Source organism: Pygocentrus nattereri, chromosome 10, assembly GCF_015220715.1.
Source record: "Pygocentrus nattereri isolate fPygNat1 chromosome 10, fPygNat1.pri, whole genome shotgun sequence".
Taxonomy (NCBI): domain Eukaryota; kingdom Metazoa; phylum Chordata; class Actinopteri; order Characiformes; family Serrasalmidae; genus Pygocentrus; species Pygocentrus nattereri.
The window spans coordinates 13,114,076-13,139,639 of record NC_051220.1 but is presented as its reverse complement, the minus strand read 5'-3'; the positions used below and the strand labels follow the sequence as shown (position 1 = coordinate 13,139,639).

The window sequence follows — 25,564 nt, the reverse complement described above, 5'->3', positions numbered from 1 at the left end:
TGTGGACAAAAACATCTCTTATTTTGGTTTTTATCATCTATCAGAGTCACAGTACATTCAAAATGTCAGGCATAAAAGCTTTTATTTAATGGACTGCCATTGTTTTTCACTTTTCTCCAGATTTTAAGCCCTGGCCACAGACCACCTTCACTTGATATTTATTTCCCCACCTGTTTTAAATTGTATTATAATCCATATCAGTGCAGTGAGACATCTCCATGTCTGTTTGTGTATCTTTGTGATGATTCAGCACAGATATCCAGTTCAAACATTTCTTGAATCTGTAGAGTTGCCCTTTCCATTCCATCTTATCATAAGATCAAACGTGACATCCAGAGTAATGAGGCTATGAAGAGGGGCTAAGATACACAGCATCTGCCTCTTACTTTGTGTATCTGGTGGATTTGTGTGTCTGTCTACATTCTGTGTAAAACTGACCAATGGACATTCAGGAAACCTCTATGGACTCATCCATCATGCTGGAAACCCTTCATTCTTCATTCAGTCCACATTGGAGACACGTGTGAAATGACATACAGAGTTTACAGCTGCTGAAGCTGCTGCAGCAGTTTTGGAAAGTAGTGATGAAGATAATGAAGCATTTTCATATAAATCATATGAGCATCATGTTATACAAAGAGCCTTTAAAGGAAAGTTTAAGAAGAGATGAACAAGTCAAAAGAGAATGTCCTCAGACCACAGAGGGGTAAAGAACGTTCTGTGTATAAACATATGTGTGAAAAAAAGCAAGAAATTCTCTTACACTAGTTTCTCATTAAGTCTGTTTCTGTGGATTTCTTAATTAAGCGATTCAGTTAGCTGAAGGTCATATAGGACTGTGATCACACTGAGCTCAGCGGTGCTGGTTTCTGTGTTTTTTGGAGGTTTGTGAGGTACTGACAGGCAGATCAGTCTATATAATATCACACACACACACACACACACTGCGTGACCTTTGAGCAGAATTCTGGCAGCATTCTGAACCTTTTCCTGTTCACTGAAATTAAGATGAATTGGTCTGCCTGAAAAGGGTAAAAGTGTTTTTTTCTGGAGTGGAGAGCAACTCTTTCTGATGATCCTAAATCCGCTACAGTCACTGTTCTCTGTGGGGCGTGGGGGGTGGGGTGGCGCAAAAAACATCCCCCTTCAAATCTGCTACCTTGGCTGCTTCTGCCCACGCCCTTTCCTGTTAGCTATGTTGTCACGATGCAAAATACAGGGGGTCTTGGGAAGTCCAGGACTTCCAAATTAACATCTTGGACTCCCAGATGTCTCAAAATCAAAATTCTGTGGGTAGCTGAAAATATGTCTATTATGACATTATGCAGTCTGTTTAGGGAATTCAGTGAAGCTCATTGATTATCTGCTTCACCCAAAATCAGCTTCTGTCTTTGCTGTTCTTAACTAACAAGAGCAGCAGCAGTGCTTTTCCTCAGGGTGGCGTTGTAGCAGAGTGGTTCACCCAGTTGGTCCTTCATAGCTTAGAAACTGTAACTCTGCCCAGATTCCTCTGAAAAACTGCACAATGTGCTGCAGCAGATCTGTAAATCTGAAAGGGTGACTATTCCTTGTTTCTCACACTGAAGACAGAAGAGGAGATGAGGAAGATCTCAGTTAATGTGAGGAAGAGCACATCACCACACTAGAACAGAGACTTTACAAACAACTAATAAAACATACATTTACTTCCATTAAAGCCTCAGTCCCATATGGTTATTGAGTTTGAACACTCAGATAACATGGGACCCCTGAATACCGGGGATATTTCACACACTGCTTGTAACTGCTAATTTTCTTAAATCTTAGGACCCTGGCTAAATCACAATTACCATTATAAAGTATTTATATGAGACAGTCACACATGCCATATGTTGTTATTTTCAACAGACCCTGGGCTGCTCAGATATACCATTATTTTAATCATCACTGTCCAAAAAAACTTTTATCTCAACTTTTTTTTTGGTTTTACTTTTCTATAGCATTTGACCACAGCAGCTGCCCTTTACACTGTGAAAATGTCATGAGGTCTGGACCAATAGAAATGCTGCAAAATCACTTGGAATAAAATCTTTTTTACCTTGACACATTGAAAGTAAAGAGTGTTTTGCCTTCTCTTGTAAAGTTACAATTCTAGAAATACGTGCTTTTCTTCAGACAGCTAATGAAATGCTGAAATGCAATGAAAGAGTATTTTTATCAATCTGGCAAATTTTTTATTAAAAATGTACATTTTGCTTATACAGATCTTGCAAACTCAGTTATCTTTTCAGAAATTATTAGTCTGTAAGCTGAAAATGTAAGAATTTTGATGGTGGTCAGTCTATTATTTATAATTACAAGTCAGCTGTTCATAACACTCAAAACCAGTGTAAATGGAAATAGAGAACTAAATATTATTTATTATTTTATATAATAATATTTATCATATTTATTGTCTCTAATCTGTTACCTACACTCCTAAAAGTTCTACAATCCCTTGTTTTTCAAGGGTTCTTAAGCAAAGAAAATGGTTCTACATTGAACTGTGAACACTCAAAGAACCCTTCACATGCTTAAAGGGTTCATTGCATCGTGAAACAGTTCTCCCATGCAAACCTTTGTGAAAATGGCTCTATATAGGACCAAAAAAGTACAGAGCCTCGCTGATGACATCCTGTATTAATAAAAATAATGTGTGGCCATGCCTTATTAATGCGTGGGAACGAGATCCTAATGCAGTTTCCATGACTTAGTAAGGCATGGGAATGAGATCATGCCTTACTATGTCATGGCCACACATTAGGATCTCTTTCCCATCCCTGGCTAAGTCATGGCCACACATTACTTTTATTTATACAGGATGTCAGCAGCGATGCTCTATAGAAAAGGGTTGCCTGACATCATAACAATAGCAGAACTCTTTTTGGTGCTATATAGAACACATTCTCAATCTTATGAACTGTTTCATGATGAAAAAGACCCTTTAAGCATGCAAAGAGCCCTTTACTAAATGACCCTAAAGAACCTTGAAGAATTTGACAGATGCTCTTATCCACAGTGACTTTTAACTGTAACCCTATTACAGATGTAGCGTTAGGAGTGTTTTTTCTGGGAGTGGGGATGGGGGGGGGGGGGGGGGGGGGGTTTACTTACTGTGCTATATGATAGCTATCTCTTACAGACTCCGCCTTCCAGAGCAAGAGTGTTATCTAGTACACTAGCCCATCACTCTTCGTCACAGCCTGAAGATAGTCACCCACTGAACATGGTGCACTTTCAGAAACTCTTATTTATAACTGGACAGACAGTAAATCAGTCCATCTGCTGCTGTTTCAGGATAACAATGACTAAAAAGCTCAGCTTGCTAGTCACGAACCGGACACAGACGATGTAGGGAGAGAGCAGAGAAAATGTCCACAACAGTCCAGAACATTTAACCTGTTTTTTTTCTGCTGTTTTTAGCACGTGCAGTCTATAAATCTTTTACAAATATATACATTTACAAATATAAATGTATTTGAAGGGAATCATTGGAATTTTCAGATATCATGCTGTCTCTAATTACTGTGTAGTTACACATTAACAATACATGCAATGACAACGTAACTACAGATGAGTATTAACTATTACAGACAGATTACAGCAGTATTGTTTATATAAATATTGTGTCAGCTTCACTTTTTACTCATGTAATCACACAAGCATGGTTTTGTGTTAAAACAGAATACTTTCTCTTATGTAATTACATGTGTAGTACAGTGAACTGCTGATTTTTCAATACATCTGGTTGATGATTTCCACAAACTCCCATTACAATCAGAAATAAGGGAAAAAACACAGTTCAAACAAATTAATAATAATTATCCTCACCCTATTACACGCATAATTACATAAGAGAAAATGTGATGCTGCAGGTATCAAGATACACTCATAACTACACTATTAAAAAGATGTTTCGTCAAGGGCTTTTTTGCACCTTTTTTATGACTAAATGATTCATTGCATGGTAAAATGGTTCTTCAGGTTGATTGAGAATGTGCTGTAGAAGGTTCTACTTGTGTCTTTTGATAAGGGTTCTATTTAGCACCAAAAGGATTCTTTTTTGTTATAATGTCAAGCTTGTATACAATAAAAGACTCTTCTAAGTGCCACATAGAACCATTTTCAAAAAGGTCCCTTATAGAGTTCTTTGCATGGTGAAATGATTCTTTATGAAGAATCATTTCACCATGCAAAGAACCCCATGCAAATAGTTCTCTGAATGTTCATGGTTCTGTAAGAACCATTTTCTTTACTAAAGAACCATGGAAGAACCATCGTTTTCAAGTGTGTAGTTACACTGTTGTAGCATATTTTGTTATCACGTAACTACACAGTTATTGCAGACACTTAGCATAAAGTGGGACTGAATATTCTCATAAATGTACTACGTGAGGTTTCATTTCTTTTTAAGGATTGATTTAAAACATTTTTCTTGGTCTTTAAAGATTCCATTGCTTTGTCTTTATTCATTTTGAAAAGCAGCTAGAGGGGTTATTAGAATTTAAATTTAAATGGCTGCAGTCAAAATCATCCATTTTTTCTGTTATTGTATTTATTAATTTCATAACTGTCTTTTGTTTGAAGGGTTTAAATGGGGGATTAAATTCTGTTGAATGCTCTTTATCCCACACCGTCTGATCCAATGGTTTATAGAGGACTCTGCTGAGTCCAGCCACCGTGGCCGTGTCAGACTGGAACAGCGGCCATGTCAGACTGAAACCGTGAAGCGGAACAAAGTGACAGGAGTGTCAGTCCCCGGTGTGTGTTTGAGTGTGAGTGTGTGAGTGAGTGAGTGTGTGTGTTACCCAGAGTGAGCTGAGTGAAAGAAACAGTGATCCGAGTGTCCGGCTTCAGATCAAACTGGATCAGGTTCTGGTTCAAAGCATTAATGAACACCTCCAGCATCTGAAACACAGCAGGAACACCGTTCAGAGGCAATTTACTCACTAAAGCGGGAAAGAAGAGGAAACAACATCAGCTCTCCAAACAGCACAGCCGGGTCGTCAGTGAGGATGTGAGAAAATGTAAAGAGAAACCTGCTTAACAAACAAACAGGTCTTTCAGCATCTCACTGCTGTCAGAACAAACCCATCTTTTATCATTTAATTCCATTCACGTTTATTCTCTTCACATTTTGTGGTCAGTTCCTGATGATCAATAAAAAATGACCCAACATCAGTCGTAATAAAATTTCATTATAAATGTTTTAAGCCTCCTGTAATGTTCAGCTGTGAGGAGCAGCAGTGACATCCTGATGTAGGTTTAACCATCGGAAAGTAGATATTTATCTCCATAAACATTATTTTCACAAATATGTTTAATATGTCATTTTCTATTTACACATTCATTACACTAATTAAGCCCAGCAGAAAAGCTTTCACCTTCCAAAAATGAATAATACTATTTTTCTGTATTTTTAACCTTTGAAACATTTTGAAACATAAAGGGAAGATCAAGTTGAATTATAAGTATTTTCTTCTCTCATAATCCATTTTGGAAATACATGTTTTTTCAGAAATGGTATGCAAAAAGTGTCCATGTTCAACTGTCCATTTCTGTGCAATGTCATATAAAAACATTCACTCCTGCGGTGCTATCTATGTGTGAATCTTCTTTCAGTGTGTTTTTAGGAATGCAAATGCACTTGTGCAGCATTTGAGCACTAATCTATTATTCACCTGCTACAAACTTCTGCTTTCTGAAATGTAAATGAGTCTGGTTATAATGACTCTGGTTATTGCTCTTGTTGCGCTAGTGCACTTTTCAGCCCTAAGTAACACTTGAATTGCATCAGGCTGTGATAATTAACAGGCATATCACTAACGGACAAGTCCAGCATCTCCACTCAACTTCTTCTGCATTACTCTGTTCCATTTGGTAAGACCAAACTAGGAGACCAGGGCCTCAACAGATCATCCATCTCTGCCGCTCTTTCTGAAGTTATCTTAATGGATAAGAGGGTTGCCTTGCACAGACTGTTGTGTTCTTAATGAATAGTTAAATATCATTGCCACCAGCCTGGGATGCCGGCTATGATGCAGATCATGCATTTACACCAAACTGGACCTGAGAAGCATGTGCCGGCTCATATGTGTTCTGTAAGGGGAAAACATTTCAACAATATGTATCTGTTGATGAAAACATGTATATATTAGAAATTTACTGTGGCTCCCCCTGCCCTGCGATGGACTGGTGACCTGTCCAGGATGTTTTCTGCCTTCCATCCCCGTTACTGCAGGGGTAGGCTCCAGCTCCCCCAGCGACTCAAAAGGATAAGCAGCTTAGAAAAAGTGTGTGTGTTGCTCCCCCAATCATGCACCTGAGAGATGTTCTGCACAGCTTCTCCTTTTCACCAGCAGCTGTGGAGACATTCACAAATCTCAAGTGGCATTTCAACACAGCTCCTGTCCTTATTTTAATCCCAAGACTCAGCTTTGAGTCTCAGCTCAAGACAGCTTGGATTCTCACCTCAAGACTCAGCTTGGACTTTAACCTTAACAGTCAACTTTAACTGTCATCTCAAGATTCAGCTTGGACTTTAACCTCAAGACTCAACTTGGACTCTCACCTCAAGATTCAGCTTGGACTCAATCCTAAAGACTCACACACAGGATACCCAAGACTCAGACATTTTAGAAACTTGAGATTCAACTGAGACTCCCTTTTCAAAGACTTAAGACTTTCACATTACGGACTCATGACTCAATTCAGACTTGTCTCTTGGAAAATCAAGATTCAATTTGGATTGATTCCTCAGAGACTCAAGATTCAAATTCGATTTGTGGTATTTTTGATATGAAGATGCTATGGTTGACATCAAAACTTGTGACATCCATTCAGAACAGATATCTAGAAGATATCTACTGGACTTGGACTCACACCCTAGAGACCTGAGACTTGACCAAGATGCTCACCTCCAAGATTTCAGACTAAAAATTAAGCTTTCACTTCTTCACTCCCTTAAACAAGTGAAGTTATTCAGTCAAGTAACATGTAACCTGCCATTTCACTGCAGAATCTCTCATTGTTTCCAAGTTGTTTCCATGCTCTCAGGGCTGGGATCTCTGATCTTTTGAACTCGTCCTATTGTAGAAGACAGTTCAGAAGTCATGGGTGCCAGCCAAGGACATCCTGGAATCCCTTTGATTAGACAATTCCAATATAGTTTTCCACAGTTTTCAGTCCCTCTGTTCTGTATGAACCCAGCTGCACTTCAAAATGTCTAAATGGCAAAATAAAGTTTAAAGTTAGACAAGGGACTGACGTTCATCCCTGATTGTAAGGTAAAACTTGTCTTGGCAAACAGTTTGGATATTAGAGACAAATTATTAATTATTTATTTATCATTTATATCTGTATTAAACAAATGTTGACTCTGTCTCAGGAGGTCTTTTCCCAGCTGGACAAAATCCAAAGCAGGACTTTCTGGGAATAAATGTTGTTCATGAATCTGAGCTTAGTGTGTGTGTGTGTGTGTGTGTGTGTGTGTGTGTTACTTTGTCAAGTTGTTCCTCTGCTCTGGGTTTGCTGTAGTTTTTCTCGGGGAGGATGAAGAGTTCAGCTGCAGTCGGAGATCCAGGAAACACAGACACCAACAAACGCTCCTCTGGAAACACACATACCTGCCGTGCACACACACACACACACACACACACACACACACACACACACACACACACACACACACAAACAAACTCACTGAACTCTGTCTTCTCTATGAATCTCATATACAGAGACTCATAGCAGATGTGCTACGGTGAGTTATAATTATATTACTGCATGTTATTGTAATGTTATGTAACTGCATTGACACCAAACTTTAAAAAACATTTGTTCTTTTAATTTATAAAAGTTAGTAAAAAGATCTTCCATGCTGTTAATTTATTATTCAGATTTATCCATTACTGTTATTATTGCAATTTATCCTAAGAGTTCACAGTTATAGGTGACACCATCTCCATCATGTTAAGATTTGATATGAATAATTTCTGACTGGAATGAAAGCAGGAGCTGTCAGGAAAGTGCAGATTCTACATTTCAATCAAAACCACACTTGCACTTGGAAGTAGAAGAGGACATATTTTATTATGGTTTTAATTTATTATCATTTGAATGATACTTCAACACTATTGGGTGTAATTGTTTTTTGTACATTGTTCAAACATCAAACAAAAAAATGAGAAGTGCAAAGCTGAACCTGTTCATACAGAATATAAACTGCATGTAAATGTAACTCATTATATAAGAAATTATGTACTTATATAATTACATTAACATAATTTTGAAATTGAAATCAAATCCATGTGCCATTAATGACATGAAATATTAATTTAATGATGTAGTGTTATTTAAATAATGTAAAATATGGATCAAATGGATAGTGAAAGATCAGCAGTTACTCTGAACTCTGAGGGTTAAAGATTTATTTTCTGGAGTTCTGGAGTAACAAAGCTTCTTCCTCTTCAGCAGCAAACATACACAGTGAGAGAGGCCATTATATTCGTGCCTGAGTGACTGTCTGTAATAGAGCAGCTCTTGGCTCCCAACGCTTTAATTGGCTGAGTGGCTTTAGAGTGATGCTGTTCTCTCTGTGTTCAGAGAGTTTAATTCTCTCTGTCTCTCGCACAGCCAGGCTGATTTCCGCCACAGCCTCAGCAGCACTGAGGGGGTAAGCCAGGGGATGGTGAGGTGTGGGGGGGTGGCATCACTCTTGTAGTGGGGCAGTCAGACAGTGTGAGAGAAATCATTAACTTCGTTAAACTCCTTGATTCTTCACACTCACAACTATAGAACTTACACAGTCACTCAATTACTGAATGCTTTATTATGATTACGATTGATAACTAAATAATAAGCCTGCAGTGTAAAGCTTCTTTTCCGAGGCAGTCAGATTACTGAACAAATTGATGCCCCCCAACATCTATATACTAATATAGACCCCTTCAACATCCACCTGGACTAATCTGACCCTCTCCAACATTCACGTGGACTGATCTAGAGCCTCTCCAACATCCACCTGGACTAATATACACCCTCTCCAACATCCACCTGGACTAATATAGACCTTCTCTAATATAGAAACATAGACTGATCATCAAAATGTTTCTTCTTACTTTAAACAGTCATTCAGCCAAAATGCTGGGCTTTAAAGTTTACTTCTGTAGTTTTACAATGTTTAGGTTTTACAGTTTCTCATTAGGTTGAATGAATAACTGACTAAATGTACAACCCCAATTCCAATGAAGTTGGGACGTTGTGTAAAACATAAATTAAAACAGAACATGATGATTTGCAAATCCTTTTCCACCTATATTCAATTGACTACACTACAAAGACAGAATATTTAATGTTCAAATGGATAAACTCATTTTGAATTTGATGCCTGCAATACATTCCAAAGAATTTGGGACAGGGGCATGTTTACCACTGTGTTACATCACCTTTCCTTTTAACAACACTCAATAAGCATTTGAGAACTGACGACACTAATTGTTGAAGTTTTGTAGGTGGAATTCTTTCTCATTCTTGCTTGATGTACAACTTCAGTTGCTCAACAGTCCGGGGTCTCCGTTGTCATATTTTGCGCTTCATAATGTGCCACACATTTTCAATGGAAGACAGGTCTGTACTGCAGGCAGGCTGGTCTAATACCCGCACTCTTTTACTACGAAGCCACGCTGTTGTAACACATGCAGAATGTGGCTTAGCATTGCCTTGCTGAAATGAGCAGGGATGTCCCTGAAAAAGACGTTGCTTGGATGGCAGCATATGTTGCTCCAAAACCTGTATTAATGGTGCTTTCACAGATGTGCAAGTTACCCATGCCATGGGCACTAACACACCCCCATACCATCAGAGATGCTGGCTTTTGAACTTTGTACTGATAACAATCCAGACAGTCCTTTTCCTCTTTGGCCTGGAGGACACGACGTCCATGGTAAACCTTTGTCCAGACCACAGGACACTTTTCCACTTTGTGTCAGTCCATCTCAGATGAGCTCGGGCCCAGAGAAGCCGGCGGCGTTTCTGGGTGTTGTTGATATATGGCTTTCGCTTTGTATGGCAGAGTTTTAACTTGTAGATGGAGCGACGAACTGTGTTCACTGATAGTGGTTTTCTGAAGTGTTCCTAAGCCCATGTGGTAATATCCATTACAGAATGATGTCGGTTTTTAATGCAGTGCCGCCTGAGGGATCGAATGTCACGGGCATTCAATGTTGTTTTTCTGCCTTGCCGCTTACTTGCAGAGATTTCTCCAGATTCTCTGAATCTTTGGATGATATTAAGGACTGTAGATGATGAAATCCCTAAATTCCTTGCAATTGCACATTGAGAAACATTGTTCTTAAACTGTTGGACTATTTGCTCATGCAGTTGTTCACAAAGTGGTGAACCTTGCCCCATCCTTGCTTGTGAATGACTGAGCCTTTCAGGGATGCTCCCTTTATCCCCAGTCATGACACTCATGTTTCCAATTAACCTGTTCACCTGTGGAATGTTCCAAACAGGTGTTTTTTGAGCATTCCTCAACTTTCCCAGTCTTTTGTTGCCCCTGTCCCAACTTCTTTGGAACGTGTTGCAGGCATCAAATTCAAAATGAGTGAATATTTGCAAAAAACAATAAAATTTATCCATTTGAACATTAAATATCTTGTCTTTGTAGAGTATTCACTTGAATATAGATTGAACAGGATTTGCAAATCATTGTATTCTGTTTTTATTTATGTTTTACACAACGTCCCAACTTCACTGGAATTGGGGTTGTAGGTATTGTGATATAAAGTGAGTCCATTCTATAGTTTCTCATTAGGTTGGATAGTATTTGTCTGAAAAAATTGTCCAGCATCACAACAGTAGGAAAAAGCACATTTGTAGGTGGAGCCTGGAGAGATTGTTATCTGCCTGGCTTCAGAACGATGCAGCGCTCTCTGAGAGGTTTTAATGCTCTCATACTGTGGGGAAATCAGCCGGGCTGTGAGACAGAGAGACAGCATTAAACCTCTCCTGCCGTCAGGAACCTTCTCTACAATAACACACACACTGACAGGAAGCCGCCGTGGACTCAAAAACACTCCCTTTACCTGAGAGAGCGTTGCCGTGACAACACGCCCCATGTCCTGCCTCCACTCAGTGATTGAGGGGTTGTGCTCCTCCAGGTTTGGAGAAAACGATAGTAACAAAGAGCGGAAGAAGTCTAAGAGAAAAAGAGAGAGAGAGAGAAACAGAAAGAGACAAGTAAGAAGAAAAGAGATCATTGTGTGTGAAAGAGAGACTCCACAATGTGTCAGTTACTGAACAACTGCAGACAGAAACAGCAGCACTGTCAGAAATCACTAAAAAACCCCAGACTGTTCAATCCTCCCAGATTAAAAGCCCCATGTTCTCCATTTTGAAGAGAAAGTGACAGACAAGGTGCCAAAGTACAAAACTGAAGTGACTGAAATGTGTGTGTGTGTGTGTGTGTGCGTGTGTGTGTGTGTGTGTGTGTGTGTGTGTGTGTGTGTGTGTGTGTGTGCACAAGTAAGTGTGATTAGAGCTCAACCTGAGCCAAAAATTTTTATGTGAACTTGGGGATATTTCAACATGCTTTATTCTGTTTAATTCAAATGTACCCTCACAAAATTCTGTCCAAGCTTGACAGCAGCACAACAAACTTATGTCTGAATCCATCTGTGGACCACAAAATTACTTTTGGAATTTGATTATAGCCCACAATATTCTGTCTGAACTCAACTGTAGCCCACAAAATTCTTCTTGAATTCGACCTATACATGCACTGTTATTGTTCTCATGCTGACCTAATAGAACTTACTGCCAACAACCCAATTGACTACAGCGAGCCAGATTAAACACTGTATTATGGATATTAGACATGAAGAAATATTAAAGAGGAAAAAGTAGAAGAGAAAAGCTAGAATGCAAGCTTAAACTAAAATGGTGTTGGAACCCCACCAAACCTGACGGGGATGGTTGGGTTCTTCCTAATGTGGACAGATATTTAAAGCTTTGCTGTGTGTGTATGTGTGTGTGTACCTGTAACGGTGATGGTTTCAGAATCTTGCAGTACGGAGCTTCCTGCTGAAACCTGAACCACGACCAGGTGCCTGCCCTCTTGCACAAATGTGTGTGATACAGTTCCCTCCAATGTGATTAGTGGCTAGATAACCCACACACACACACAAACACACACACAGAGTTAAGGATGTGTTCCAGGTTAATGTTTGGATTAAATTTAAGATTAATTTTCTATAAGCATTTCTGGACCTCAGTGCTGTTGCTGAACCACCAGTAGAAGGCAGCCGTTACTGGCTGGCTGGGCCACACCACTGCTGTCAGGTTAGTCTGGCGCCCTTTGATGGCCACCAGTGGTGCTGAGAGGGTAATTCGCTCTACAGGACCTAATCAAACAACCCCCACACACAGATTACATACTTACAGTGTAACAGGCACTTTGCAGTTATACCTACTATAATACATTACACACATCTGTAGACACACTCAGTGTCTGTACACATACCAGAGTGTCTTAACCTTTTATCTGAGAACAGAACTTTTATTTAAATGACTTTCTCACTTTGACAGGCCTAATGACTTTGTACGTGTATATATGTGTTTATGTGTATATGTATAAACCCACTTGTGATATGCAGGTAGAAGGAGGCGAAGTCTGAGCCCTGGCTGTTCTGAGCATGTGCAGTAACTCTGAATATCCCAGCTGTTCTGTATACATGTCTAATGCCAGTGCCAAGGCGACTGAAGTTGGAGTACGATAATGATATTCCATCTCCGAAATCCAAATGCAGACTTGTGGACATAGAATCACCCTGAATAGATAGATAGATAGATAGATAGATAGATAGATAGATAGATAGATAGATAGATAGATAGATAGATAGATAGATAGATAGATAGATAGATAGATAGATAGATATTTACAACAGGTGTTGTTGCAAGCAGCTTTACAGAAAAAAAAATCCAGGTCCAAACCCCTATGAGTGTCGCCCATTGTGACAGTGCTAAGAAAACTCCCTAAGTGCAAAAGCAAGAAACCACGAGAGGAACCAAGATTCAAAAGGGGAACCGATCCTCCTCTGGTCCACATTGGATAGCAATTAGTAACATTCCACCACTGAGGAGAACCATCAATAAAGCATCTGCAAGTCAAAGACCTAAGCTGGCATCCAGAACCTACAGGCTCTGGTGATCAAAGTTGTGGTCAAAGAAATTAAACTGTCTGAAAGTTCTGAAATAAGCACCTAGTGGTTTGAGGCAGTGGCAAAGGCAGCTGTTTGAGGGGGGATGAGGACCGAGGACATGGTATTTTCCCTGGCTTTTGTGAAGAACTTCTGTGACAAGAGGGTGCTTTCTGTGGAGAGGTGAAGTTTGTACCTTTATATGTTCATGTCAATACCCCACATGCTATGGATTTGGGCAAAAAATGAAAGGAATTCAATAGGTCAGGACATTTCTAGGCTCAAAGGTAGGTTCCTTGAGAAATTTAGCAATTCAAACTGAATCAAGACTTGACCACTAATAAGTGAAATCAAGCAAAGCTTTGGAGACCGTTTGGAGGAGTATGAGTGAAAATGAGTGAAGTGGGTGGGATTAATGTACTTGTGTGACCAAACCTCCTGCAGCTAGACTCCCTTGTCTTTTTGCAACCTAGTTTCCCATGAGGAGACACTTTAGTCTTTGTTCTTCCACAGATATATTCTCTGTTCTTTGTAGGACCAGATCTTACACAGATAGACTCTCTGGCCTTTGTTGGACCAAATCTTCCATAGGTAGACTCTCTGGTATTTGTTGGACCAGATCTTCCACAGGTAGACACTCTGGTCTTTACTGGACTAAATCTTGCATAGGTAGACTCTCTGACCTTTCTTGGACCAAATCTTTAATGATTAGACTCTCCGGTCTTTGTTGGACCAAATCTTCCATAGGTAGACTCTCTGGCCCTTGGTGGACCAAATCTTCCACAGGTAGACTCTCTGGTCTGTGTTGGACCAAATCTTCCACAGGTAGACTCTCTGGCCTTTGTTGGACCACATCTTCCACAGATAAAGTCTCTGGTCATTGTTGGACCAAATCATCCACAGGTAGACTCTTTGGTCTTAGTTTGACCAAATCTTCCACAGGTAGATTCTCTGGTTGTTGTTGGACCAAATCTTCAGTGATCAGATTCTCTGGTCTTTATTGGACCAAATCTTGCATAGGTAGACTCTCTGGTCTTTATTGGACCAGATCATCCATAGGTGGAGTCTCTGGTCTTTCTTGGACGAAAACTTCCACAGGTAGACTGTCTGGTCTTTTTTGGACCAAATCTTGCATAGTTAGACTCTCTGACCTTTCTTGGACCAGATCTTCCATAGGTGGAGTCTCTGGCCTTTGTTGGACCAAATCTTCCGCAGGTAGATTCTCTGGTTGTTGTTCGACCACATCTTAAATGATGAGACTCTATGGTCTTTATTGGTCCAAATCCTACATAGGAAGACTCTCTGGCCTTTGTTGGACCACATCTTCCACAGATAGACTGTCTGGTCTTTTTTGGACAAAATCTTCCACAGGTAGACTCTGTGGCCCTTGTTGGACCAGATCTTCCACAGGTAGACTCTTTGGTCTTTGTTGGGCCAGATCTTCTGCAGGTACACTCTCTGGCCCTTGTTGGACCAGATCTTCCACAGGTAGACTCTCTGGCCCTTGTTGGACCAGATCTTCCACAAGTAGACTCTCTGGATTTGTTGGACCAGATTTTCTGCATCTAGACTCTCTGGTCTTTGTGCAACCAAATCTTCCATAGGTAGACTCTCTGGCCTTTGCTGGACCAAATCTTCCACAGGTAAACTCTTTGGTCTTTGTTGGACCAGATCTTCTGCAGGTACACTCTCTGGTCTTTGTTGGACCAGATCTTCCACAGGTAGACTCTCTGGTCTTTGTTGGACCAGATCTTTCACAGCTTGACTTTAACAACTATAACATTTAACAACATTAACTTCCTCACAGTCAATTTGCAAAACATAAGTCCAAAATTATAAAGATCTACACTGTCTGAAGTGTTCAATAAAGAAAAGCATTTTACAGTTCTAGATGTTTTGTGATTCCCAGGTTACAGGTATAACCAAAGTGACCCCATAGATGAGTGCTGTAAATCAGACCTAAATACTTTACCATGAAAAACTGCATTTGCAAAAACTATGCAAAAACTATCCTGGCCAGAATTTAGTAGGCAGTACAAACATTTTTATTTTCACAAAATCTGTAATGCAAACATCAAATGCAAGTCTAACTTGCTTGCTAAGGCACTGACCAATCTTCTTCTTTTATTTCATCAGAGGCTGCTGCTTCCCAACCACCCCCCTAGTGTTAGGGGACACTATATTTAATGACATATTGTTCATTATGCTGAATACATCAGTGGTATATCCTGTTTAAATTATATGATAATTAAATCAATCAATGTAATCAATAAATCAATCAACTTTTTTTTAAACTTACAGTACATTGAGGGAGACCCTAATTTACAGTGCAGCCAAGCCAATACAGAAATCAGAGATATCAAATGCTAAAATGCTAAACTGCCATCATGAAATGTTTGCTGTACTACAAGTTCATAAAACTGCAGTAATACCGCCAAAATGTACCAACATATTATATGATTATGCCTATGGTTATGTCCTCCTGAAAGAATGGCACTGCAATATGCAATGCATAATATCTGAAAGACATCTCTGGCTACATACTGGAGAAACTTACTGCACACTACATATTTCTTCTACTTAGACTGTTTCAAACAAAGCCCAAGAGTATCGGCTGCTAACCTTCACTTGGGTCTGAAGACATTGCCAGTCAAAAAGAACAAATAGAGTAGTAAATCACAAAGCTACAAAACACAAACCCAACTGAACGCAGAGAAAAAGCGCGAACAGCAAATCTATGAGCTAACCTTGAAGTGACAGCCAATAAATCCACTTGACAGTGAATCTGTGTAGAATACACTGACCACTGAGACTGACCGCAATCAGGTTATTAATGTGTGTGTGTGTGTGTGTGTGTGTGTGTGTACTCACATGCTGTAGAGTGACTCTGAAGGTGACGTTGGTGCCCACATTAGCTGTTAGCAGTGTGTTGCTGGTTTGGAGCTGCAGGCCGCTGGGCGGAGTTTCCTCACACTGCTGCTGTCGGGGGCTCAGAGCCTCCTCCAGACCCTCATCACAGTTATTAGAGTGCACTCTCCTATACCTGCACTCACACACACACACACACACACACACACACAGATAAAATGACCTTCATTACAATCATTCCTGCACATGCACACACTTAACCTTCCCACAAAACAAGCACACTAATACACACGCAGAGGCAATCAAAGCAGATTTGCAAGTGTGTGCGTTTGTGTGTTACCCAATGCTGTTGAGGTAGGTGTGTATTTGAGTGTAACTGTGTGCTTGTTTGTTTGTGTGCATTAATGTGTGTGTGTACGTGTTAGTGTGTGTTACCCTGTGCTGTTGAGATAGGCGTGTATTTGAGTGTGAGTGTGTGTTAGGATGTGCATATGTTAGGGTGTGTGTTCACGATAGTTTGTGTGTGTGTGTGTGTGTGTCTATGTTTGAGCGTATGAGTTAGTGTGTATTACCCAATGCTTTTGAGGTAGGCGTGTCCTTGGCTGCAGGTGTGTGCAGGTGTGTGTGTGTCGTACCAGAATGCTGGTACACACTTCCCGCTCACCTGCCTTTCAAAGCCGTAATCACTGCATAGACAGAGAGAGTGTGAGAGAGAGAGAGAGAGAGAGAGAGAGAGAGAGAGAGTGAGAGCACATCATTAATCACACTTTACCAACCTGTCAACTAAGCCTCAATTACTGATCAGTCTCAGCTTTACAGGAAGGAAACAGGGCAGGTGGGCGGAGCTACACAGGTGTATAAACCAGCAGGTGTGTCTCCATTAAATGACTGTTCAATAGACAACTGCAGATGAGCTAGCATGGATCATATGCTCAATCAAAGGCTCTCATCAAAGGCACCACAGAAAACATTAGTACCAGTTCATGCAGGAATCTGAAATGTCGACAACATTAAACATTCAATTCTCCCACAAATGCTCCATATTAACTCACAAAGCAAAGAATTATGGGAGATGGAGATAGAGAACAATGCATTAGTGGAAAATAGTCAAAAAGGTTTCCCTTTTCAGGCATATTTTTATGATGCTACATATTCTTCTGAAATGAGACCCCATGTCTGATCCATGCAGCAGAGAAATTCCATTTTCCATAAATAAAACATAATCTTAGTGTTTCTAGCTCATCAGTGCCGTCTTTAAGTATGAAAGTGTTACGCATTTGTCCGACAGTCTGAACAGGACTAAAAGGGTTATTTGATCAAATCCAGCCTAATATTCATGTAGGTGGACATTCAGAAAGTCAGTGATGGGTTTGAGCATCTGACGGACTAAACTGGGAACATCTGTCTGTCACACTGAGGCAAAGTTAGTACTGAAAATGATTTATACTGGATAACCAGTTATGAATATGATTTAATCATGGTAATAAAAAGTCTTAAAACTGTCTCAGTTTTCTTATAGCCTTTAAAACAAGTGATTTTTGCTGTAGAATTTCATTAAAATTGAAATAAAGCTTCTCAGAGCAGCTTTCAGGTTTAAACTCTGAGATGAGCTGAGCTATAAGAGTTTAAATCATATAAACTACTATTACTAATTCCAGCTGGGTTCAGTGGCTGTGTGGGGTTCTCAGTTCGTTTATACATCCATAAATATTACATATTGCGCTGCCACTTGTTTACACACCCAGGCATATACAGCTATATCATATTGTCATGCATCTGTATTTTGAAACTACTTGTAGAGTATATTTGCGGAGGTGAAGCAGCAGCCACGACAATCAACTTAGATGGGATTAGCTCAAGCATTTACTGAAATCTTCATTCAGAACAGGTAAGCAGAAAAGCCAGCACTCACCAACACATTAGGATAAGTGACAGAGAACTTCTAGCTTCCGTATGGTCTTGCAGTTTTGCGGTTGTCAGTGTCCAGGCACTCTTGCTCGGGCACAGAACAGGAGTTTAACCTTCGTCCATGTGATGAGCAGCGAGCATCCAACCTTTTTTTTCTACTCTCACCCAAACCTACAATGGAGTCATATATCTAGGTGCTGGACTGACTTGACCAATCAATATGCAAGCAGCATGAGGCTTGAGGCGATCATGATGCATAACCTTTCTGTGTCGCATTCCTGGAACTTCATAGAGTACAGGGCCATAACATGCAGAGACCACACATGGTCCCTTCCAGGGGGCCTGCAGTTTTGGACTCTGACCTCTCTGTTTAGTGGTATCCCTCAGAGAAGATCTCCTACATTGAAAACCTTCTCTTGTGCCCTCAAGTCATACACTTTCTTTTGTCGCTGTTGTGCCACTCTGAGGTGTTCCCGGGCAGCATTGTGGGCCTCCTTCACTCCCTCTTTCAGGCGATGGAGAAACTCTGGGACTTCCGTAGTGATAGATTTCGGCTATACAATACCAGAACAGATATCTTGAGGTTGGTATTAGTTTGTTTGGCGTATATTTAGTCACGGCATGTGGGGAGCTACGATATGCTGCAGTCAAAAGGGGTAAATGCTCATCCCAGTTTTTCTGGTCCCTATCAACATAACATCTAATCATTTAGAGCAGCGTACGGTTAAACCATTCTACTTGTCCATTGAAAACGGGGTGTTAGGGGGTTGTCCTTGTTTTTGAAATCTGCAGGAGTTTACACACACATGCACAGAGGGAGCTTTCAAAATTGTGCCCCTGATCAGTGTGAAGCTCCAATGGAGCACCAAAATGAACATACTCCAGAGGATATACCTGTTTCCGGAGCTGTTCCAGCTTGATAATTTTGTAGTTTGGCATGTTTAGCAGGGCCTGCAGCTTTACACTCACTACAGTGCTGGCATCTCTGTATGAATGAGTGGACATCTTCTCCCATACCATGTCAGTGGAAGGTGTTCCAGTGTCTTCCCCTCCCCTAAATGACCAGATTGTGGGGAATTATGGCAAGCTTGCAAAATTTCTTTCTGCTGTGAGGCAGGAACCAGAAGAAGTAGAGAAGGATTTAACTCCCCAGGTCTCTCCCAATGGTAGTACAGCACTCCCTTCTATAATTCTATTTGGGGCCAACCAGTATTTCTGTACAGCTGGGCTTTGTAATGCTACTTGCTCCTTTTTAGGAGGGGGACCAAGTTCTTTCCACTGGTGCACAGGGTCTGACTTCTGTTCCTGTGTCAGTTGCTCACTTGTTAGGGGCTGCAGCCTGCTTTCCCTGCTTGGTAACAGTTAAAATCATCCCAGCTTGCCCCATCTTGTCTTGACATTGCGTCTGCATTGGAGTGTCGTTTACCTGCCCTGTGCTCAATGTCAAAATTGTACTGACTTAGTTCTTCCAGCCAGCAAGCCAGCTGCCCCTCAGGATGCTTAAATTGAAACAACCAGGTAAGGCTGTTGTGGTCAGTCTGCAGCACGAGCCTTTGACCCAGAAGGTAATGGCAGAACTGCTGAGTGTAATGAAAAATGGCCAACAATGGTAATTCCCTCCTAGTTACTCAGTACCTCTTCTGTGCTGGTGTGAGCTGGGTACTAGCATATGTGATCACTCTCTTCACCCCATTGAAGTTGTGATAACACTGCACCAATGCTGTGGTTAGAGGCATTGGTGTCAAGAATGTATTGTCCTCTAGCTCTGGGATACGCTAAGACAGGGGCTGTAATAAGCTTTTCCTTAAGCTGATTGAAAGTGTCCTGCTGTTCTGCCTCCCATGAGAATGCAGAATCTTTTCTCAACAGGCCAGTCAAGGGGCTAGCAAGTTCTGCAAAGCCTAATAATAATTGTACAACCCAAGGAAAGCCTGAAGCTCTTGGATGGAGTGTGGTGGTTGCCAATCTTGCACATCCTTAATAAGGGTTTGGTCTGATACCTTCACCAATGACTACGTGCCCCAGAAAGAGTACCTGTTCTCTGAGAAGGTTGCATTTTGATGGCTTCATTTTTAATCCATAACTACTTAGATCCGCATGGTAGTAGGTAGACCTCAGAGAAGGTTTATGGATGTAGTGCAGGTGGACATGGAGATGGTTGATGTGAAAGTAGAGGAGGCAATGGATAGGGCAAGATGGAGGCAGATGATCCGCTGTGGTGACCCCTAAAGGGAGCAGCCGAAAGAAGAAGAACTACTTAGACATTGGAAGACAACTTCAGGGTGATCAAGGCTTTCATCAACTCCCTTCCCAAGAATAATTATGTCATCCAGATATATCAACAGTGTTTCCCATTGAAGTCCATGTACCAATAGCACCATGGCCCTCTGAAATGTGCTTGGAGCATTGCACAATCCAAAGAGCATTCTAGTGTACTCATAGAGGCCATATCTGGTAATGAATGCTGTCTTCTCACTGTCCTTGCCATCATCAGCAATCTGCCAATACCCAGACTGAAGATCAAGAGTTGAGAAGACACTTGCTATCTCCAGAACATCAAGACACTCTTCAATCTTGGGAACAGGGTGTGTATCTTTTGTTGTGATGCTGTTAAGCTGGCGGTAGTCAACACATCAGTGCACAGCACTATCCTTCTTCCAAATTAAGACTACAGGTGAGGCCCATTCTGAGGATGAAGGCACAACCACACCTGCCTCCAGCATAGTCTGAAGTGACCATAGTTCTGTTATGACCATCCCACCAGGAGAGTCAACAGGACACATTTCCAACAGAAGACCAAGGCATGTTCCATTTGGCAGAGCAGCCTTACAACTGGAGGTTGTATAGCCTAACTGGAACTCGCTTTTCCATAGTTGTCATAACACTGCCTGAAGCAATGGCTTCAGAGAGGCTGAGGGGCTCTAGGACTGCACAGATGCCTGGTTGAGGATTATCGACTTCTCCCCATACAAGACATTCACATTCAGGTGGCAAAGTGGTGTCTTTCTCCAGAAGCACTCGAGCTATGTGGTATTCTGGCCTTCCCCCCAACTATCTTGGCAGGTAACAATAAAATAACAATAAAAGCCTTCCCACTGGCATGGATTGTTATGTCAGCAGCTCTTAAGAGATCAAGGCCAAGAAGAACGTGGTCGTGGATAGGAGCCATGTAGACTTCCCATGTAAAGCTCCTAGTGCCCAACTGGAAGGTGACCTTCAGCCCACCCATAGCAGTCATTTCCTTCCCTGACTCAGCATTCCTGAGGCATGTTTTCTCCAATGCAGTCTTTTCGTTTGGATGAAACTGCTAAAACAGACCCTTTGAGATTACAGTTGCTTCAACACCTGTATCCACCACAGCTTGGACTGGGAGGCCGTTAACTGTCAGAGATATCATCAGGCTCAGTCCTTTAGACGTTGTGCGACCAACATGAGGGGCTTGGGATTGGCTTCTTGGTTCATATGCCTCCCTGTGGAGATAGATGGACCCAACTCTCTAGCACCTACGTTGTGCTGGGCTATTGGACTTGGAGTTCTCTTGCACTCACACTGAAAATGCCCTTCCTCACCACATCTGTAACACAGCGAAGCTACTTCATGATTGGGGCCTGGAAAACGGGTTCTAGGTCAATTTCCTTGAGGCATGGTTTGGCGCCCTTGCCTCCTCTCCTGCCTATCCACACAGCCATCCAACTGGCTTGAGGGTGCAGGTTGCTCAAGTTTAACCTGAATCTGCTCCAATTTTTCCATCAAAACCAGGAGTTGGTTTGCAGTCACATAGTTTGGTTTAATATTTTCCAGTTATTCGGCCAAACATGTAGTTCTTTCAGTTAGCATAGCAAACTGGTCCACAGTGATGTAGCTTGGGCAAGATGTTCCTCATCCACCCAGGATATATGTTGAGCTCCACTCCTTGTATCAACTTCTCTGCCCACAGTAGCATGGTAGTTGTGCTTATTTGCTTCTGCAAGTCGTTGAGCTTCCAATAGGGAGTGTGGCTCTTGGTTCATTACCTCATATGCCACTTTTTTTTTTTTAGTCCTTTCAGAAATGCATCAACTGCAAATTGGTCTTGAAGCTCCAAATCTACACCAGGGTATGCAAGTGTGACCAGCTGCCTAACTTCTTCTGCAAACTCAGCCGAGGACTCCTTGAGCTGCCATGGCTCTCCTAGCTTTCTCCTGGCTATACCCGTTGACCAAAATGCTGAGTAAGCTGTTCCTTCAACAGCGAGCAGACATCTTTAATGGCTGCACCTCGCAGACACTCATATAATCAGTCTACTCGCTGAGTGCTGTTGCAACTGTATTTTCTTGCCAGCTGTTCAAATGGCAAGAGAAATTCATTTCAATCTTCAGTGCAAAGAGAGAGCCTTCCAAAACAGCATGTTGGAGCTGCTGGCTGGGGCTACAAGATTTGTGATCAGCAGGACAAGCAAATGTTGAACGTTGGAAACTGTGCTCACCATCTCTATGTCTCACATATGGGTTGGGGATGAGACTTGCTCTTCCAGGGCCTGCACTGCGTGCTCATTGCTGTAGTTGATCTAGTTCTGCAGCAAAAGGACCACCAGTCACATTGCCGGACCTCGGTGGACTCTACCATGGTGCTGGCTGGTAAGCATTTAACTGAGGATGTCTCTCTTTCAGCATGCTGGCCTTGAGGGGAATACAGGGTTGGTTTCTGTTATCTACTGCAGTATGGGAGTAAGCATCATTTGCAGTTGGTAATTACTTTTATTTTGGTTATCCAGAAGCACTTTTAGCCATGTAGGTGCTTGGTCTGGATCAGACACTCCAGCTCCAGCTTCCATAGTTTCTTCATTAGACATACTGCATCTATCTACCTATCTATCTGTCTGTCTATTTGTCTGTCTATCTATCTTTGTATCTATCTGTCTGTCTGTCTAACAGTTACATCTGTTTCAGGCCCAAACCTGAAGGTCTGTTGTGCATATTAGGCTCTTTTGTTCCCCTCAGTGATCACGGAGGGTTCATCATCTGTATCGGTTATTGTGCTCTCACTGTTTTCCACTTGCGACCTTACATGCAATCTTGTCAAATATCCGCAGACACTTCAGACTTTTCCATGAGATTTCATTAATTTTTCAATTTTCAAGCTAAACAAACACATTTTTGTTCATCTTAATTCACATTAAAATCTTTTCATTAGCCAAAAATGATATGAAATCCTCAGAAAGCTCCATCTTTTGCTGTAAATACATCCAACATTTTGTAACAGTTATCTGTAATTTGCTTACTTTTTACATCAATCCAACTGAATCTAAGTGACCACTGCAGAAATTAATACAAACATAAGAGTTCTACTGTGAAACATTAGCCCTCTGGGGTCCACAAACTAGTCCACGTGTCAAATTCTCTGTTTTTATCTGTTTGTGTATCTTTGTGATGTTCCAGGACAGAAATCCATTTCAAACACTTCCTGAATCTGTAGAGTCACCATTTCCATTTCATCTTATCACAAGATCATACATGACTCACATCTGGAGTTATGAGGCTATGAAGAGGGTCTGAAATACATGTCATCTGCCTCTCAACATGTGGAACTGGTGGATTTGTGTGTTTGTCTACATTCTGTGTGAAACTGACCAATGGACACTCAGGAAATCAATAAGGACTGAGCCATCACTCTGGAAACCTTTCATTCTTCTTCAGTCCACATTGGAGACACATGTGAAATGGAGTACAGAGAGTTTACAGCTGCTGAAGTTGCTGCAGCGGTTTTGGAAAGCAGTGATGAAGTTAACGGAGCATTTCAATATGAAACACATGAGAATCATGTTATGTCAAGAGCGTTTAAAGGTTTATCTTAAGCTCTTAAGAGTTTAAGAAGAGATTAACAAATCTAGAATGATATGGTCACCTCAGACCACAGAGGGTTAAATCACTGAGTATTTTAAATGTACTTTAAATGTATTAAGATTTCCTCATTTGTATGTGACAGATGTAAAAACACACTGTAAACTGTAAATAAAACACTGACCGCAGTAGCTTCCTCTATAAAATCAGATGTTAAAATCAGTGCTGAACAGAAAAAAAACAGCTTCAGCAGGTTTGGTGTTTAAAACAGCAGCTCTTTGCTGACTCAGCACTGAAAGCCTTTTAAACACACACGTGTGTTGATCCTGTAAGAGCTCTGACCCTCACACTGACCTACTGCAGCACAGAACCGAGATCAAAACCAACACTTGATCTTTCTTTTCCAGCAGGAAATTCATATTTAACCCCTCAGAATCTGAGGATTATTATATACTGTGGCTTATTATTCTGTAACTACAGGGACTTCAATGCAAACTGGCTGAGCTATTCATAGATTATAGAAGTGTGTAATAAAACTTTGGGCCTGCTGGTGGGCCTGGACATTTGAGAGGTTATGGAGTCATGGAATAGCTGAAAATTGCAGGGAGGATCATGGCTGAATCCCCTTCTAACAGTCTAACACTCAATAAATTTCCATCACCTGTCTCCTGTTTCCCATGAGAAAGCTTTTATGATTCCCACCACCCCACCTCCGCCCAGTTCCTCAGTCCTACCATAGTTTAAAGAGGGCTTTGGGGGGGTGTTTGTATGGACCCTTGTAGCCCCAAGTAGAAGCTGCTCAGACATCCAGCCCAAGTTCTGTGTTCTCCTCAATCACACCCATCATACTGCCATTTTACTTACACGTATAAGCAGTCTGGTGTTATCAAACACAGTAATGAATGTAACATTTTATCACATTTTAAAATATTAAAGTCTGTTATATAAATTTAACTACACTGAATTAAACAGAACACATATTTTTGAAATTGATTCTTTTGGTGCAGTTAATCGAGCGTTTATTTTAATATTTCAAGATTTTGCCTGCAGGTTTATGAACTTTTTGAACCTTAGTACTTCAGTTTGGCCATGAAAGATTCAGCCAAAAACAGATCTGTTTAAGGAAAGTCTGTAAATGATGAAAATGATCTACAAGCTAAGAAGCCTGAGCATGATGTAACCTTTTAGCTTGAAAATGAGGAGGTCAGTTTTGTATCAGACTTTAAATCTAACATGTACACCAAAGGTCTACTACAGAAGATTGAATATAGAGTAACAGCTGAAGAGTTAAAATTAATATTTGAAAAGCTGGAATTTAATGAAAGCAGTAAAACAGTGTAAACATCATGTTCATGAACTGCACAAAAGTAATTACAATAAAGACCATTAAAAATATTATTTTATCTCTTGTTTAGTGTTTCATCTTTTATTTCTTGTAGAAGAAGAAAAAGAGATTCAGCTCCATTCGCTTCAATATGTTAATACTTATTCTTTGATACATTCTTTGAAAAAAAGACTGGAGATATAATGAAGCTCCCGGAAAAGGGCACATGGGTATTTCACCCCCACACAAAGCAAAGAGAATGAATAGAAAACAAAAACATCTCCATGGAGAACCGTAGATATTGGCTTCATTTTGTGCTACCAAGAAAATACAAATATGATACAGATACAGACCAGCTCAAATCTGCTCAAAAGAGTCTGTAAACATCACTGGAACTCTGATTGGAGCCAAACTCTGGTCAGATAAGCAAA

At 40.8% G+C, this 25,564-nt stretch overlaps 1 protein-coding gene across 2 annotated transcripts in view; it reads right to left on the bottom strand.

The window, feature by feature from the left end:
• The window catches only part of sorcs3b (sortilin related VPS10 domain containing receptor 3b), a 137,407-nt gene that overhangs the window by 6,634 nt on the left and 105,209 nt on the right, over positions 1-25,564 (bottom strand). For both annotated transcript variants that reach the window (XM_017708828.2, XM_017708829.2), the window contains exons 17-24: positions 16,655-16,768; positions 16,086-16,257; positions 12,659-12,845; positions 12,286-12,419; positions 12,055-12,178; positions 11,103-11,215; positions 7,518-7,643; positions 4,827-4,926 (exon numbers count right to left, since the gene is read on the bottom strand). In XM_017708828.2, coding sequence (XP_017564317.1) covers positions 4,827-4,926; positions 7,518-7,643; positions 11,103-11,215; positions 12,055-12,178; positions 12,286-12,419; positions 12,659-12,845; positions 16,086-16,257; positions 16,655-16,768 — 1,070 coding nt within the window. The remainder of the gene's footprint in view (positions 1-4,826; positions 4,927-7,517; positions 7,644-11,102; positions 11,216-12,054; positions 12,179-12,285; positions 12,420-12,658; positions 12,846-16,085; positions 16,258-16,654; positions 16,769-25,564) is intronic.